Source organism: Rousettus aegyptiacus, unplaced genomic scaffold (genome assembly GCF_014176215.1).
Source record: "Rousettus aegyptiacus isolate mRouAeg1 unplaced genomic scaffold, mRouAeg1.p scaffold_m13_p_6, whole genome shotgun sequence".
In the NCBI taxonomy this organism is placed as follows: Eukaryota; Metazoa; Chordata; class Mammalia; order Chiroptera; family Pteropodidae; genus Rousettus; species Rousettus aegyptiacus.
In genome coordinates, this window is record NW_023416309.1 from 114337730 (window position 1) to 114354996 (window position 17267).

Here is a 17267-nt window from a genome sequence, read left to right on the forward strand (position 1 = left end):
CCCGCGGGAGGTTGCTGGCGAGGGGCCCTGGGTGCTGGGGAGCTCGGCTAGGGCCAGGCTGGAACAGAGGATGCCAGCCGGGGTTCGGTGGGACCGGGCAAGGAACATGGGGAGTCAGGCTGGCCGCTCTGCGGAGGGGCCCCCGGCAGCCTCCATCCCGGCCCCAGCCCAGGACAGACACGAGGCGGGGTGCACAGTGTGAAGAAACATCTCTTTACTATTAAAATGCAGCCATGGTGCTCTGCCCGCCAGCACCGCGCTCGGGCCAGAGGGACGGAGGGAGGCCGGGGCGGTGTCCACCTCCCGCCAGGACCCCCAGCCCCGCTGCTGTCCGCTTGTCCACGCCGTGGCTGGTGGGCAGTCACTTGGTGCTGGGGAATGGCCGCCTGCGCTGGTCCAGCAGCTCCTCCAGGTGGTCAGCCCGCTTCATCGCGGCCTGCAACACGCACCCGACGTGGTCAGGCCCGGGCTGCCCCTCCCGCAGGCCGCCACCGCGGGACTCACCTCATGCTGTCTCCGGAGGCTGCTCACGGCCTCCTCCTTCTTTGCCAAGGCCTTCTTCACCCTGCAGAAGACGCATGGTGGGGTTCTGTGGGGTGGCCCCCGCCGGCCCCAGAACCACCCATGGCTCCGAGGGCAGTAGCATGGCTCGTGGGGACCCCCACCCCCATGAGGAAAGGAGGGGCAGCTGTCCTGCCCATTTCCAGTCCTGCCGAGGGCACTGGGCCATCTGGAGGGGCGCACAGCCCGCCCCAGGCCACTGCCCAGAGAACCGGCCTCCACATGCGCCAGACCCGCAGCGGAGACCCTGGCGCGAGCCTCGGGAAGGGCGAGGGCCCCTACCCTGGACTGCCCTCCAAGTGCCTGTGGCGGGTGGGCCGGAGGACGGACAGGTGACCAGGAAGGATGGAGGGAGGGGTCCCAGGGGTGTGGCGACCCCTCACTGTTGCCCTCGTGGGGCCTCCACCCCTTCTGCACAGCACTTGCTCCAACCAAGCCGGGGGTCCTGGGGCCAGGTGCCGCGGGGGAGGCGCGACCTGGACCCTCACACGCAGAGCCCCCAGCGGCCGTGGCTGCTGGTTGGAGAACAAGCGCGGCCGCCACCGCGCTCCCCGAGGCCCCCGGCCTGGCCCGGCACCCACCTCCCGTGCACTTCCTCTAGCTCCGCCTGCTTCTCCCGTGTGAGCTGCTCCAGCTCCAGCTGCTGGCGGGCCCGCAGCGCGGCCAGCTCGGCCTTGACCTGCCGGTTCTCCTCCTCGGAGGCCGCCAGCCGGTCGGCGAACTCCTGCCGGAGCACCTGGGCCAGGCTGCCCCGCTCGCCCGCCAGCTGCTCGTTCACCTGGGCCGGAGCAGACGGTGCGAGCTGGCGGCAGGCCGAGGGCCGGGGCACCGCCGCCCGCCCCCGCCCCCGCCCCGCTCACCGCCTGCGCGTCCGCCAGCTCCTTGTCCTTGTGTCGCAGCAGGCCCTGCAGGCGCACGCGCTCCCCGTCGGCCTCCGCCAGCCGCCCCTTCAGCTCTGTGCACCGTCCCTGGAGCTTCCGCTCCGACTGCTCCAGCTCTGACAGCTCCACCTCATACTTGTCCCGGATGCGCTTGACGCTAGCGGGCCAGGGGCAGGGTCAGGGGCGGCCCGCGGGGCACAGCACCTGGGCGCCGGGCCTCGCGGCCATGGCCCCACGGCAGAAAGCCTCACCGGCTCTCGGCTGCCCTCTCGCTCTCCTCCCGGGCCAGCGTCATGTCGGCCTCCAGCCGGTGGATGACCAGCTCGATCTCCTTGTCCCGGCCTCTCCGGATCTCCTCCTTCAGCTCCCGTTCCCGGTTCAGCAGCCATGCTTCCTGCAGGGGGGGCACACGGGCTCAGCCAGCAGAGGGTGGCAGGGGGAGGCTGAGGGCCCAGACGGGACAGCCCCGTGGGCTCTGGGGACACGCAGGCTTGTGGGAATGGAGGGCCATTAACGCGGCTGGAGCTGCTGCCAGATGGGCCTGGATGAGGGGCCCGGACACCCCGCACCCAGGGTGAGTGTGGGTGGGGGACAGCCTTCCAGATGAGGGCCGTGCCGGACGTTGGGGAACTCCTATCAAGTTCAACACGATGGCCCTTTGACCTGGCTAGCCCACAGACGCGGTGACCCCTCTGTGTGCGGTTACGGGAGCTGGACAAGGGGGCCGCTCGGCCGCTGCTGAAGCTTTGTCACCAGGCCGGGGGGCTGGCTGGCACAGGGCACTGCCTCCCATGTGGCCCCCAGGAGCCTCTTTCCAGAAGGACGGCAGAGCCTGGCGGGGCCGCCCACCCGTCCGGGGACACCAGGAGATGGGAAGGGGGCCTGCCCCGTGTGTACCCTGCACACGGCCTGAGTGTTGTCAACTTCGAGAGCAGCTCTCCAGGAGGCAGGGCGAGGTGCAGTCCCCTCTGTGGTCACCTGGGACCTGCTGCAGCCCCTCTGGCGTCCCCCAGGGCACTTAGGGAAGGGCAGTATAGCTCAGACTGAACTGCCAGCCCTGAGCAGCCAGCTGCGAACCCAGAGCGAGTCATGGGGGGCTCCAGAGGTGGAGCCCACGCTGTGAGGCTGGGGTGCTGGCGGGAGGGGAGGGGGACGGCGGGCCTGCCCCTGCCCACCTCCTTCTTGGCGCGGTTGGCCTCCCACATCTGCCTCTCCACCTCCAGCTGGTCCTTCAGGGCCTGCAGCTCCATCTGGGGGCGGCAACAGCGTGAGGCTCGCTGGCTGCTGCCCGCCTGGGCGAGCCCCGTCCCATGAACCCAGGCTCGGGCTGGGGCTCCGGGCGGCTGCCCCGGGGCTGGCCCTGGTGGTGCTCCTGACACAGTGCCCCCGTCCCCAGCATGGGCGCCCCCCTGGGCGGGGACGGTGGCCGACCTGGTGCCTGCGCTCCTGCTCCTCTCGCCCTTTCTCAAACTCGGCCCTCAGGGCGCGGCCGCCCGCCGAGCTGCTGTCCTCCAGCTGCTGCCTCAGCTCCTCCAGCTCCCCCCGCTGCCTGCGGGCCCAGCGGAGGTCAGTGCGTGGGGCTGGGGGTGGAGGGGTGGCAGGGCATGGGCGGCCCCTCCCAGGCGGCACCTGGCTGCCTGCTGGTCCAGCCGCTCCTTCTCCTCGGCCACCTCGCGGTGGAGCCGCTGCCGAAGCTGCTGCAGGGCCCGCTGCTCCTGCTCCAGCTGCTGCTCGAAGCTGCAGATGGCGCGCAGGCTGGGGCGGGGCGGGGCGGCCGCTGCACCCGGCATCCCCTGCCCCTCCAACCCAGCTGCCCCCACGGCAGAGGCAGCCCTGGTGGCATCAGTGCAGGGGCCACAGCTCGGCCCCATGTCCTGCCCTCGGCTTCTCTGTCCCAGTACCATCTTCAGCGTCCTTCCTGAGGGGGGGGCCTTGGGGTAAAGGATGCTGTTCACAGACGCCTCACGCTGGGGTCCTGGCACATCCCAGCTCGCCTCGGATCTCGCCCACCCCCGCCTCACGCACGGCCCCCGGGCAGGGCCACTGACCGCTGCTGGGCGCGCTCCCGCTCCTGCTGGCCCAGCGCCTCCTTCTCCCGCTCCAGCTGCTCCCGCAGCGCCTCCGCCTGGCGCCCGTAGCGCTGGGCCGCCCGCTCCTCCGCCTGCTGCAGCTCGGCCGCGTGCAGGCTCCTGAGCCGCTTCACCTCCTGCTTGTGCTTGGCGATCAGCTTCTGGATCTCGGGCTCCAGACCTGGGGGTGGGACGCATGGCGGTGCAGGGACCCCCGACTTCTGCCCACTATGCCACACAGGCCTTGCCCTCACCCCCAGTGTTGTAGGGGACCCTCAATTCTCACCCACTGTGACTCCAGGGCTGCAGTTCAGCCAGGGGACTGCCCCCAGGCCACCCTGGGGACTCCGGCCCAAAGTACAGCTAAGTCCAGCTGGACCCATGGTGCCTCTCCCTGCCCACGGCACTGTGAACCCCCTTCCTCCACTGCTCTGGCCAGTGGGGTCTCTCCCTGGTGCTACCCGGGCTCCCAGGAGGAGGGAGTCCCAGGGCAGGAGGGCCAGGCCTCATCCACCCCTCAGCCGGCTCTCTAGGTAAGAAATGACAGTGCCGGGTGGTAGGAAACCTGGGACCCCCATCCTGAGTTCCCACCCAACGTGCTCCCCTGGAAGCTGGAGGAGACGGGGGACCTAGGTAGGGAGCTGGCCCGTCCCTCTCGGATCCGGCCAGATGGGCACCTGGTCCGCCCGCCAGCCGCAGCCCCGCCTCCTCCCGGCCTGGAGGCCCGGGCAGCACCACCGGCCACTGAAACGACTGTCCTCAGAGACCCACGGCCGCCTCGGGGCCGGCCCGGCGCCACTGCCCACCTCTGACGGTGATCTCCTTGATCTTCCGGGTCTTCTCGCTGATCCACTTCTCCCTGCGGACTTTCTCAGTGGCGCTCATCAGCTCCTTGAGCTTCTTGATCTCCTGCCGGCGAGAAGACAGGCGGTTGACAGGGAAGCTGTGGGAGGCGGGGAGACGCTAAATGACACGCGCCCCGGGCGCCCCAGGGTTCCGGGTGTGAGGGTTCCCCGCCGCGCCTTCCTGCACTGCACATTCGTCCTGTGCACAAGCCCCGGAACCCGCGCTCCAAGGCCTGCTCCAGGGGCCGCCCTGTGCTGGGCGCCCACGCAGGACGTCGTCCCACAGGCCCGAGGCCCCAGGTCTGCAGTGGTGACTGGACAGCGGGGAGGGGAAGCCGCCGCCCAGCTCTCACCAGCTGGTGCTGGTCCTGCATCTGGGCCTCCCTCTCCTTGTGCCTCTGGTCCCCCTGCTTCAGCTCCGCCACCACGGCCTGGCACTTCTCGCCCAGGGTCTTCTTGTCTTCGATCAGCTGTGAATGGGGGAGGCAGCGGGGGGAGGTGAAGCTGCTGCACTGAGATGGGACCCTGTCCCACGGGAAGACACCGCCTTCCTCGCCCGGGACCAGCATGTTAGCTAGGGCCAGGGCCACCACCCCAAGCCTTTCTATGCCCTCCTGCCTTAGGCCAGGAGGGCCGTGCACAGGTGGACAAGGGGCTGCAGCTGTCACTGGCCCTCAACTCCTGCACCCAGGGGCCCCGCTGGCACCAGAGCAGTTCTGGGGGGATAGCTGGGGACGGTGGCCTTGGCTATCAGCGCCTCGCTGTGGCCACGTCAGGATCTTCTCGGGAAGGGGGCTGCCCCCCCATCCTCATCACCCGGCTAAAGGAGAAGGACCTGCCCAGCACCAGCCACGGGGTCTCCGCAAAGCCCCGAGGATGGCGCCCACTGCACTGCGGGCTCCAGGCAGAGCTCTAGTTTGGATGCACCTACAACTGCCGAGTGAAGTGTCCCTGATGGTCTCAGGAGGCCACTCATCTCTCTGGGCTCCTGCTTTTCTTGCAGAGCCCACCCCAGTGTTTTCTCCAGGACAGGACCTGACGGGGGGGTGCGGCTGAGTGCAGGGCAGCCTGGAAGCTTCCGCAGCCCTCTCTTGAGGAGCTCTGGCTGCCCTGGGGCCCAAGAACATGGATGGTCCCAGAAAGCACAGGAAAGGCACTGGGCGCGTGTCCCGCTGGACACCTGGGCGAGGGGTTGCCAGAGCCCTCTGCGCTACGTACCTGCTCCTGCCACATGCCCGCCCCGCTGGGCTGGGCAGCACGCTGTGAGGGGAGCACCCCATGGCATGCCCGAACCAGCCCATCGAGGGGGCACACCTCTCCCCCACAGGGAAGACACTGCCCAATTCAATGGGTCCGGTCGCCCCACTGGCACCCCACTTCCCTGGTGTCACCTGGTCAATAAAGGACAGGTGCCGCTGGATGGTGGCCTCGTAGTGCTCCCTCTGCTGCTGCAGCTGCCGGCCCAGTTCCTTCTCCGTCTCCTTGACCCGCCGGACGGTGAGGTCCCGCTGCTGCGCCTGCACGGTGTGGGGACAGGGAAACAGAAGGCGAGGCCCGCTCAGGGAGCCGTGCCGGCAGGCCACACTCCAGTGGTGACCTGGGACAGAGGCGGGGACAGGCAGTGGCAGGTGGTGACTGTGCGGTGGTGGGAAGGAACAGGGCGGAGGCGGGCGGCGGGGCAGGCGGGCGGCGGGGCGCGGGCGGGCGGCGGGGCAGGCGGGCGGCGGGGCGCGGGCGGCGGGGCGCGGGCGTTACCAGCGCCCTCTGCAGCAGCGCCATCGCTTGCTTCTTCTCCTCCACCTCCAGCTTCAGCCGCATCACGGATGTGCTCACCTCGGACACAGACTCCAGGCACCCCGGCCCCTCCTCCGGCGCGAGTCCCTGAGGACGCAGTGGGTTTGAGGCAGGCCTGGTCCCCCAGGATGGACCCGCCGCCCCGTCCCTGCCGAAGGTCCCCTCCACACCTGGGGGACAGAGGCCGGCCGGTCCTGCCCCGACCTCTCCATCTCGTTCAGGAAGCTCAGGATGCTCTGCAGCTTGGCCTCCGAGAGCAGAGCCCCGTCCTCGGCGGGGCCGGTGGGCGCACTGAGTTTCCCAAACTTCTCCAGGTTGTCGGCGGTCAGGGAGCTGGCATCGTCCTCCTGAGAGGAGGGGCCACAGCATTGGGACTGTTGGGCAGCCAAGGACTCTGGGGTGGCCTTGCAAGAGCCCCTCAAGGACCCCCAGGGGAAGGGAGGACAGCTGGGCCTGGTCTTGAAGAAAGGACCCTGGATGCCCAGCCCCTCACAGGGCACCACCTGTGGGCACCACTGGCAGAGGCGCGCCCACCCCCAGGCTATTCTGAAGCACCGCCCCCATGCTTCCGTAAGCCATGAGAAATTGGGGGGGGGTGCAGGTAGTAGTCCCACAAGGCCCCATCTGGTCCCCACTACGCTCCCCTGGCCCTGCGGAGAACAACGCCGGGCCCCAGGGCTGGGATGAGGGAGGGCGCCCACGGCCACCTCGTCCGTCCAGGCGTATCTGTCCTTGCGATAGGCCCTGGGGCGGGGCAGCGGCTCGGGCTCCTCCTCCAACAGCTTCAGCGTGTCCAGCAGCTCATCCAGGGTCGCCCTGGATTTAGCCCGGCCCCCGGCGGGGCCTGCCGTCCCTGGGGCCTCATCAGCTGCGTCCTGAGAGCCGGCGTCCTGCAGCGGACAGTGGGCAAGAGAAGCTGGTGAGGCCTTCAGAGAACGGGGGCGGGGGGGGGACCCACAGACCCATCTCTAGGGAAATAAAGGCCGGCTGAGCGCAGTGTGTCCAGGCCTGGCCTCCCCACCCCTCCGTCTGATGACCTTGCTGTCCCCTAATCCCTGAGTGTCCAGCTTTCTCTGTGGGCTCGGGCATGGGCCCCACCCCAGGACATCAGTGACAGCCCTGTGAGCCCCCATCGCTGGTAGAGAAACAAGACCCATCTTGGGAGGCCTTTTCTGGCGTGAGTGACCCCATGGCCACAAAAATGGCTGTGACCAAACCTGCAGCTTGTCCTCTGAGAACTGCTGGGGCTCTGGGGACGAACTGGGGGCAGGCTGGCTGGGTGCGTCTGGGCCCGTGGTACGGAGGCCAGCCCCTGTGGAACAGAACACGTCTTGGGAAGGGGTGAGGTACAGTGGGCTTCGTGGAGCAGAGGGGAGGCTGGGGTGCCCCGCCCTTCCAAGTGAAAGGTCAGGAAGCCTCTTCTGTGGAGCTGTGTCTAGCTCCAGAGGGGGTGAGGCGGGGACAAAGGAGCAGGGCCTGGGCATCTGCCACACAGCCGGGGCCCCTCCGCGGGGTGGAGAGAGGATGGGAGCCGCCAACCGGGCAGCAGCCACAGGGGCCACAGCGGTCCCCGAGGGATGAGGGGCGGGTCGGGGCAGCCTCTGGGCTCTCCTCGCACCTGCATCGTTGGCCTTGCAGGTCTGGGGAGCGGTGCCTCCTGGCCTCAGTGGCGGCTCCTGGGCAGGACGGGGCTCCCCTGGCTCCCGGGCCCCCTTCAGCATCCCAAGTTCAGCATTGCCTGACTTCTGGGCTCGCTTCTGCTGCAGCTCCTGCAGGGTGCACCCTCTGAGCAGCCTCGCCTATGGGGCTGCTCAGCCCCTCACCCTCCCAAGCCAAGCTGCCCAAGGCCAGTGTCTTGGGACTGGGTAAGGCAGCAGGCAGGGCCCCCCAGGGGCGTGATCATGGGAAACAGGGGTTCCGCCTTGACACTGGGCCCCCGTGTGGCTCGGCCGCCCCAGCACCTGAATGGCTGCTTGTCGGGCCTGGCGCGCCTTCTCCTCCCGGGCCTTCCTCCGGGCCGCCTCCTTCTGCCGGTGCAGGTCCAGCGGGCTCCCCTCCCCGAGCCTCTGCCGCTGCCCCTGCGGAAGCCACAGCCACGGCGACTTGACTGGGAAGATGGGTGGCCAACCTAGATGTGGGCTCTCCCAGGATGCTCCCCGCCACGCCTCTGCCCCACAGACAACAAGCCCCCCTCACAGGCAGCCGGCAGCAATTTGGGGCAGGGATGGCTCTGCAAAACGGAGCAGGGCCCCAAACCAGAAACCTGCCCAGGCCTCTCAGCCGGGGTGGGCGGCCAGCATTCCCGACACCCGGGCCCTGCTGAGCGAGCGGCTCAGGCCGGGGTGGACACGGGCCATTCTGGTTTCAGTCCCATGGTCCCAGAAACCCGCTGTACACGCCGGAGCCCCGGTGCGGCTCGCTCACCCACACTGACCTCTCGCTTGGACGCCAGCAGGCACTGCAGGCTGGCGGCTCCAGCTCGGCGCCGCTGGGCCTGGCGCCGGTACCAGCGCTGGATGGTGATGGCGGCCTGGTTCACCTGGTGGATGAACCTGCCGGCACAGCAGACTCAGGACCGAGGCGGGCCCCGCGCCGCCACGGACCAGGTGGCTGAGCGACAGCCTCTCCAGGCCCCCGGAGGGCCCAGCAGGGCAGAGCAGCCAGCGGCCACACGCGCAGCCCTCTCCAGGTGGCCGACACCCCCGCTGCACAACCTAGTCACACCTGCCAGTACCCGGAAGGAACCCCGAGACCCACCGCCTGCCTGTGGTGAGCACTACGTGTAGGTGGCAGACGCCACTCGCGGACACGAAAGGCCACAGGCCGTGCGCTCTGCTCACGGAGCATTCTAGACAAGGCGAAGCTATCAGGGGGCAGACCGGTGTGGCCGTGGTCAGGCTGGGGCTGGGGGGGCGCGGGATAATGGGCTACGAGGGAACCCTGGGGGGTGACGGATGCTCTGCATCTTGGTATGTTGTTTCTGTAGAGCCAGCTACACACGAGTCAAAGCTCGCCCTGTCCATCTGAACGGTGTGTTTCGTCGTGTGTAAACCGGGCGAAACGAGAAGCCGTAGCTGTGGCCCTCAGGACCACACGGCTCGTTCAGCAAAGGTGCAAACGGAGCACCCAGGATGTAAAGTCACCACAGGATGTGCGCACAGGGGAGGGACCCTCGCTCTCCAAAGGGCCCTGCACCGAGGGCAGCAGGCGGGGTGCACAGTGCTGCCGCTCCGACCTCCCTGCCCCACCCCATGCCCACCCGCTTCCAGGATGCCGTCCCCCAGCTCTAAGAGGACAGCAGGTGGCTGACCAGCCAGGTGGAGGCTATCAAGGCCTGCCTCTGATCACCGAGCACTTCCTGGCCAGGCGTGACGGCACGGGCCTGGGGCCACAGCCGGTGCCCCCGCGCCCCACGCCCCGTCCCCTGCGGCAAGCTTCAGGGGGGAGCCCTGCAGGTTGGGGGTTTCTTGGTTCTATATCCTCTTTCCACTTAACATTTTTTTAACTAACACTTTCAATGCAGCATAACTCACGTACTATAAAACTCATCCCTTTTGAATACAGAATTCAACGATTTTCAGTGAATTTACAGGGCCACATGACTGGCCGTGAGATCCCGTTTCAGAGCGTTTCCATCGCCCTCAAGACCCCTCTTCTGCCACCCCCGGGCCCCAGGCAGCCGTCACTGTACTGCCCTTTTAGACCGGCCTTGTCTCAACGGTTTGGATAAACAGAATCGTACAACACATGGTCTTTTCGGCCCCCGTATTCTAAACAATTGCTAAATGAAAATTACTGTCACTGGAGCCTCCCGCCCGCTCCCCGCCGCCGACCCGCAGTCACCTCTCGGCCTCCTCCTCAGTCACCTCCCTGCGTCTGAGCAGGCCCATGGCAGCCCCCGAGCTGTTCCGGGCCACGTGGGTGCTGCCGGCCAAGTTCTTCTGCGTCTTCCCGAGGCCACCGCCCTCGCCGTCGCCGGTGGCTGCCTTGATGAGATTGCTGAACGGGACAGAGAGAGGCTCGTGGCGCCTGACTCTGCTGGGCTCAGGGTCCCAGGGTGCGTGCCGACACAGGTGTGGAAGGGGGTGCCTCAGGACGTGAGGGGGCCGCAAAGGCCTGCTCCCGTCCTCACTTGCTGGCCCATCCCCAGAGCCACCCATTCCCCACAGGGCCCATCCAATGGCACCCAGGGTCTCAGGCTGTCCACAATGAAAAGGTGAAAGTATCTCAGGAGTCACAGGACCTGGTGCAGGGGGCGCCTCAGGGACCAGTGGGCCAGCCCTGGGCGAGCACGCTGGCCGGCGGGCACGGGGTGACGTGCGCGGGGTGACATGCGCGGGGCTGCCTTGCGTGGCTTGGCCAAGCTCCGCCGACAGCTCCCTGGACTCGGCCAGGGGGCCCACGGCACAGGTGGCTGTGGCTTTCTCTGCGGGACCCCACCTGGTCCCCGCCCCACACCACGCCCTTGTGGAGCCCCGCCTGGCGCCTGGGCCTGCGTCCTCTCGGGTACGCTCAGGCAGGAGCCAGAGCCTTACTTGAGGGAGGGCGCTGTGTGGTTGGAGCTCTTGGGGGGCGCCGTGTCCACGGGGGCGTAGCGGTTGTGCACCATGGTGGTGACACAGTTGCCCACGGCTCCCTTGTTGCTCCTGCGGGAAGAGACAGGACGCGGAGTGGAGCTCCGGGCGGCGGGGTTGGCAGTCTCCCGGGGGCGGGGCAGGCCTCCCGGACGGCAGGGCGGTCCTCCAGCGCAGGAGGCACCTCCGAGCCGAGTCTGGTGTGAGTGTCGAGCGTTCTCAGACACGCGGTCTGTAAAACTACAGCCTGTGTCCCTTCTGGGGACCGTGCGGTAGGCTGGCCTCCACCGAAGGCAGAGGAAACGAGGCCCACAGACAGGGGCCACTGAGAGCACGTGGCCTGGGCAGGCTGCCAGCCGGGACCCAGACGGGAGACGACGGGGCCCCCTGGGGATTCTCCAGGGGAAGGTGACGGGTGGGGCACCTGCCGGCCTGACTGCATGGACAGCAGCAATGTCCTCAGTCTGGGAGGAGAAGTGGCCGGTACACAGACAACCAAGCAGGAAAAAAAAATCATCCTTGATCCTGGGACAAGCAGAAGCGTGCCCCACACATCCGTGCCCCTTGCGCAGGGCATTGCTCTAAGAGGTTCCGGCCCCGGTGCATCTAACTCTCCTGGCCCTGGGGGCAACGCAACCAATAACCTCTTAGTATAAACAAGGCCCTGGAGGGTTGAACGACCTGCCCCGAGCCCCACAGAACCAGCACTCGGCACAGGCAGCGCCAGCGTTGGTCCCGCGTGGGGGCACGGCCCTAAGAGACGCTGGTCTGTGACACGGTTCCACCCGGATGCGGGATGGGAGAAGGGTGGCCCCTGTGCTAGCTGGGGGGGGCATGAGAGGGCAACCCCATCTTCCACGCCAAGTCCCTCTAAGACTGAGAAAACGGCGAGCAGCGTGAGCGTACTTTGACAAATGTTTTCTAGAAAATACTAGACTAGCTGGCAAGTGGCAGCTCCCAGGAGCAGGACTCGGGGAGGGCGGGACGGGTGCTGGCTTTGCCAGTTTTCATCATGAGTTTGCGGAGCGTCCTGACCAGCTGTGTGCACGCGTCGCCCTGATAGAAATTAGCTTTTAACTTAATTCTGGCATTGAAATCCAGACTCCTCCCTGTGGGGGCCCTGACCGGCTGCGGAACCCTCTCGAACATGTCCTGCGATGGAAGTCCCGGCTGGCGCTCAGGCAAACGTGTCCCCTTGTCCCTCCCCCGCCGTCCCCGTCGAGGGGGCTGAGAGTGGGGACCACTCTCCTTGCAGCCCGGGGCGCACCGGGGCAGGGCTCTCCAGGGCCCCCGTCGTCCCCACAGTCCCCGGCCACCGGGCCTGTTGGCTGAGGCACGGCCTGCCAGACGCTTCCCTGATCCTGCCGCCTTGGCTGTCCCCTGGACGTGCTTCCTTCTGTCACCCCGCAGTGGGCACGGCTGAGACATGACCACTGCAGACCAGACGGTGATGGGCTCTCAGCTGACCGTGCGCAGGTGTGGCCTGAGGCCGCACGCTCCTCACCCCCGGGACGCGGCAGCCGAGCCTCGAAGCTCAACCGGGCAGCCTTGCCGTCGCCCGCGGCCGGCGCACACGCCACCGGGCCCCCTCACGCCAGACACCACCGTGCGGCCTCCTCCCTTGGCCCTCGGGCAGACAGAGCCAGCCATTCGCTCGCTCGCCAGCACCAAAGCACCTTGGTCTGGCCATGCACGAGACGGAGGCGCCCGCAGAGCCCTGGGGGGCGGGGCCGCACCTGTTGTTCGCGGTGAAGCTGGGTGCCGGGGCCACGGTGCTCCCTCTCCTCCCTGGGCTCTCCGCCGTGTCGACAGTGCTGGGCCCCCGGGCACTGGGCGGCAAGGTGAAGGCCCTGGGCTGGTCGTCCTGTCAGTGCACACAGATGCCCCCTCAGCCTGTGACCCCTCCGCATACACCGCTGACCGGAGCCCCTCCCCACCCCCCACGGCCCTGCCCACGGATGGGGAGATGGAAGGGTGGGCGAGGCCCCCAACAAACAGTCCTCAGGGTGTGACGGTGCGGCTGACGCTGGTGCGCCCCTCTGCACCGACCCCTCCGGTGGGGCGGCAGGGCCGAGGAGCAGCCAGGTGTCAGGCCCGGGGCGACACTCACGCTCAGCCCCGTCTCTCACCAGGACGTGCCACGTGGCTCCCTTCTCGCTGCAGGCTCTGCTCAGACTGGCCGGCCGCCTTCTCCCACCCGGGCTGCTCTCAAAGAGCGTCAGGAAGTCGGGGGGCTCTGCTGGCCTGTGCCAGAGGGGACAGGGAGCAGGGACAGTAACTGAGCCTGGGAGGTCCACCCCAGGAATGCAGATGGGGACGTTCTATGAGGGGATGAGAGGGGCCCGGTCGCCGTCAAGGAATTCTGCTCCTGAGCTCTGAGCTTAAAATGACATTTCTCAGTCCGGATCTGACAACGGCGCCTGGGAGAGGCGCCACACCCCCTCCCGTGGCCACCCTGACACCACGGGTAAGCGCAGCAAGGACAGTGGGAGAGGAGCAGGCAGGGGACGTCAGCCTGAGGTCCACACCTCTACACGAGGACAACACAGGTCAAGGCTCGTCCTGAAGCTTGGGACGGTCACACTTTAGGTCCCACTGCCCGCCGAGCCAGTGGCCACACTGGTGAGGCCCGAAGGGCTGACAGAGGCAGCCCCGAGGATGCCGGGGTTCCCAGGGAGGGCCGGGGGTTACCTGAGGGGGCCGGCCCACGCCGGGCTGGCCTGCGGCTGGTGGACCTGTGTGGCGCTGTTGGATCTTCGAAGGTTGTTGATGGCCCGGGAGCCCCCGGGCCCCGCGGCCTCCTGCAGAGAGAGGAAAGCCCTGAGCGTGGGCACTCACACGGCACCAGGCCAGGCCCCGCAGAGCCGACGTGGCGGGAGGAGGTGGGTATGGCGAGAAGGGCGACGGCAGCTGCAGCCTGAGCGTCCTCGGCCTCCACGGGCCTCCCCTTCCTGGAGGGAGGTGGAAGCCCCTCGCCCCCGGCTGGCGGAGGGTCCGAGAGGCAGCGCGTGAGGCCCGGCCAGGAACTGCAGCAAAAGCTGTGTGTCCTCAGCGCTGTCCACTGACCAGGGAGCCTGGGCACCGCAGCCCACAGCTGCCTGCGGCCGGTTCCTCCGGGGCCGCCAGGGGCTCGGCCCTCCCCCACAGGCCAACCCATTCTGGATCCAGACCAATGCGAACGGTGGTGGAGCAGGCAGGACAGAGGGCGTGACGCTGGCGGGTCCAGGCTCTGCCCTGCCCTCCTGTGAGTTAGCTCCCGGTCCTTCCTGACCTCAGGACAGCCACAGGGCTGGACAGGGCCACAGGGCTGGGCGGGATGGCAGCTGTGAGGGGCCTGCCGCGGGGCGGCGCTTACCCAAGAGTCAGATGCCACCCTGCCAGCAACTCCCCAGGAGGTGGGGGGCCCAGACACCCCCCTGCCCGGGGCTCCCGCACTCACCAGCGCCTTCCTCCTCGGCTCACTGCCCGCCACCACGGAGACGGAGCGGGCGATGGGCTTCGCGGCGGAGGCGCTGTTGGGGCGCCGGAACAGGGGCGGAGGGAGGCCCGTCAGACTCAGGTCCACGCCTTCCGGGTTGCCCTCGGGGGGGCCGGAGGGGGTGCTGACGGCCCGGGAGCCTTTCATGATGGACGAGTGGGCCCTGAGCAGACAGGAGGAGATGCAACGAGGTGCCCTCCGAGGAACCAGGTCCCCCACACACCGCCTACAGCTGGAACTCGGGAAGCCCAGGACACCGGGCCTGCTGCCGCCAAGCTCCCTGGGAAGCCTGCAGTCTCCTCATCCCAAAAACAGAGCGTGTGACAGAGCAGGGTTCCGAGCCGTGAACGGCAAAGACGAGGCCTCCCGAGGGGCCCTACCTGAGGGTGGCCTGGCGGCAGGCAGTCCTGGTTGGGCACCAGCTCTGTCGCCTACCCCCCACCCTCGGACAGGCGCACTGCCACCTGTCTGAGCCTTGCTTTTTCCATCTGTAAAACGGGCATTTAAAACGTGCTTCTTCAAAGGGCTGTCGGGACGGTCAGATGAGTCGGCCGGAGGCTGGCATGCAGTGCGGTGTTCTAACCAGGACTCGCTCTGATTAACGCTGCCCAACGTGGGGGCCCCAAACTTGTCTGGCCCCGGGACCCCCCCATTTCCTCGGAACCCAGGGAACATCTGTGAGCTGCCAGACCGCAGCATCTGCTCTCTCGCTTCCAGGATCCCTTCCTGCCCCTCCTCCTGCTGGCCACCCTTCACGGTCCCCCTTGCTGGCCCTTCCTCATCCCCTCCCCTGAGGTCTGAGGGCTCCAAGGCTCTGCCCCAGGCCTCTGTCCTCCATCCGCTCTCTCACCGCGGGGCTGCCACTGGTCTCCTTCCTTACAAACAGGGGCCCACGGTTCCCAAACGCATGCCACCTGCCCTCTCTGTCCCTTACCTCCTGACTCGGGTGCCCCACCCCTGGCACCTCAGACCCAAGGAGGCCAAAACAGACTCCTGACTTCACCTCCAGCTGCCCCCCGCCACCGGCGGGCATTTTCTGTGACCAGCTCAAGCCTGCACCTGGTCCCATCCTGACATCTTCCCCTCACCTCCACACCTGCTCCCTCAGCAACCCACTCGGCGCCTTCTTCCCGTCCAGCCCCTCGGGCCACAAGCCCAGCCCGAGTCCTGTCTCCTCGAACCTGGACAGCGGCAGCCCCCGCCCCCTCCCCCCGCCACACACACACAGGGCGGCCAGAGCTGACCTTTCCGACTGGGTCTCAGATCACCCCGTGGCCTATCCGAGGGTCCCCAGGGATGGAGGACAGAGTCCGAACGCCGAACGCCCCTCAGAGCTGGCCCTGCTCTCTTGGTGGCCTCCTCGCTGCCACCCTCTGTCCCCTCCGCTGCTTCCCGGCCAGACCCCCGGCTGTGCCTCGGCCTGCTTCCAGGGTGAGCCCGGGAGGCCGCGAGGGGCCCTGCTCTCAGAGCCGCGCATCCCGGTCGCTCCTCGCTCCCTCATCCCCCTTTAGTTTTCCTCACTGGTCACCTGGCCACCTGGCCACACGGGTGAGTCTGTGCACTCTCCGATCCACTCGTGAGAGCAGAAGCTCTGTGAGGACAAGGACCATGCGGCTCCGGCACCTGGCACACGGCAGACCCTCAGGTAAAATGCAGGAGACGAGCGGACGAGGGCTGACCACAGAGGAGTGAGCACAGCCCTCCCTGCCACGGACAACTCCGGGCCGATGGGCCCATGGTCACCCACAGGCCAGAGCTGTGGCCTCCAGCCGGACGCCCATGGCAAGGCCGCCTGGCCGGGGGATGGATGCCCCTGCTCTCCGGAGCTGAGCGCAGAGGCTGTTCCTGCCATTCCCCAGGTCACTGTCCTCAGTCATGAGTTTCTGGTTGTGTGGGTGAAATTTAACGCCCCCTGGCCCCAGGGCACCGGCCACTCCTGCCGGACCCAGGCTGGCCCCCGCTCCCAGCCACTCCGCAGCAGCGACAGTAAACACAGCCTCTCCGTGGAAACCCCCAGGCCAGACCACACCTTGCATACAGAGGTGTCCCTTCTGGGACCTGAGTGGGTGTGCAGGGCCCCTGCCTGGCCCCTTCGGGTGGGCGGACCCCGGCTCCGCCAGCGTCCCGCGGGCAGCCCCCATCGCTGTGGGGTTTGGCGGGGGTGGTGGGCCTGAGCCTGCCGAATGGGCTCCACGTCGCCCTCGCGGGAAGGCTGGAAGCGGTACCGGGCTCTGGGGCATGAGCCCCCCTCATCTGTGCGGGGCCCCTCACCTGCGCATTGCCCCTCACCTGCGCGTGCCCTGGCTGAGGCGCGGGGCCTGCGGGGCCAGCCGGCGGGCGTGCGCGCGGTCCACACAGCTGGGACGTGCGCGGCCCGGGCTTCGGGCTGGCGACCTCGCGCTCCCGGCCCCGGAGCTGGATCCGAGGCCCGGGTGACAATGAAGCTGACGAGCGGCCGGGGGAGCGGCGGCAGCTAGCAACCAGCCACCAGCCTGGCACCGCCTCCCCTGTCCGTCACGGAGGCCCGCCTTTCCTGCCCGCCCGCTTCCGCATTGGCTCTCCGGCTGCCCGCTCCGGCCGCCCGCTCCGGCCGTCCAGGGAGCTCATTGGGCTTCTCGGCTGTCCTTCGGGACGTTCGGGCGTGGGAGGAGCCGCGGAGATCCGAGGGCCGCCGTGGCGGCGCGCTGCCGATTGGAAGTGGCTGGAGAGGGCGGGGCATCGGCCGGCGTGGGGCGGGGCCTGGGTGGCGAAGAGGGCGGGGAAAAAGCGGGCGTGGGGCGGGGCCGGGGCGGGGCCGTCAGGTCCAGAGAGGCTCTCACTTCTGGGCTCCCACACCGCTAGAAAGTTAGTTTGCCGAGTTTTCTGTGAATGAATGTTGAAATTTCCCTTGCTTTTTTTGTTTGCGTAAAAATGTAACTTTTATTCACTAATGTATCATATGGTGAATTACCAATCGATTTGCAGATGTTAAACCAGCCTTACATCCCCAGGATAGATTCCACTGTGATGTGTTGGCCTTATTTTACTTTTTTAAGCGAGGCAACCCTTGGTTTACCTCACAGACT

General features: G+C 67.7%; 1 protein-coding gene across 6 annotated transcripts; it reads right to left on the minus strand.

Moving 5' to 3' along the window:
* Positions 1-194: 194 nt before the first annotated feature.
* Positions 195-16699, minus strand: CEP131 (centrosomal protein 131). 6 transcript variants are annotated; one of them, XM_016163736.2, is made up of 25 exons: positions 14164-14381; positions 13416-13525; positions 12854-12968; positions 12461-12588; positions 10686-10796; positions 9994-10149; positions 8585-8702; positions 8112-8228; positions 7769-7919; positions 7368-7462; positions 6858-7040; positions 6321-6497; positions 6112-6237; positions 5748-5873; positions 4710-4826; positions 4318-4420; positions 3491-3692; positions 3072-3179; positions 2874-2991; positions 2618-2692; positions 1694-1836; positions 1422-1599; positions 1143-1339; positions 505-565; positions 195-436 (listed from the first exon to the last, which is right to left on the minus strand). In XM_016163736.2, exons 1-25 carry the CDS (start codon positions 14347-14349, stop codon positions 362-364), a joined length of 3276 nt encoding a protein of 1091 aa, XP_016019222.2. In that variant the 5' UTR covers positions 14350-14381; the 3' UTR covers positions 195-361. The 6 variants fall into 6 exon arrangements, 5 of the variants coding, with proteins under 5 accessions (XP_016019222.2, XP_036079307.1, XP_036079306.1 ...); XM_036223414.1 differs by adding an exon at positions 16492-16699 and having other exon boundaries at positions 195-565; positions 6321-7040; positions 14164-14365; XM_036223413.1 differs by having other exon boundaries at positions 6321-7040; positions 14164-14382.
* Positions 16700-17267: the final 568 nt, after the last annotated feature.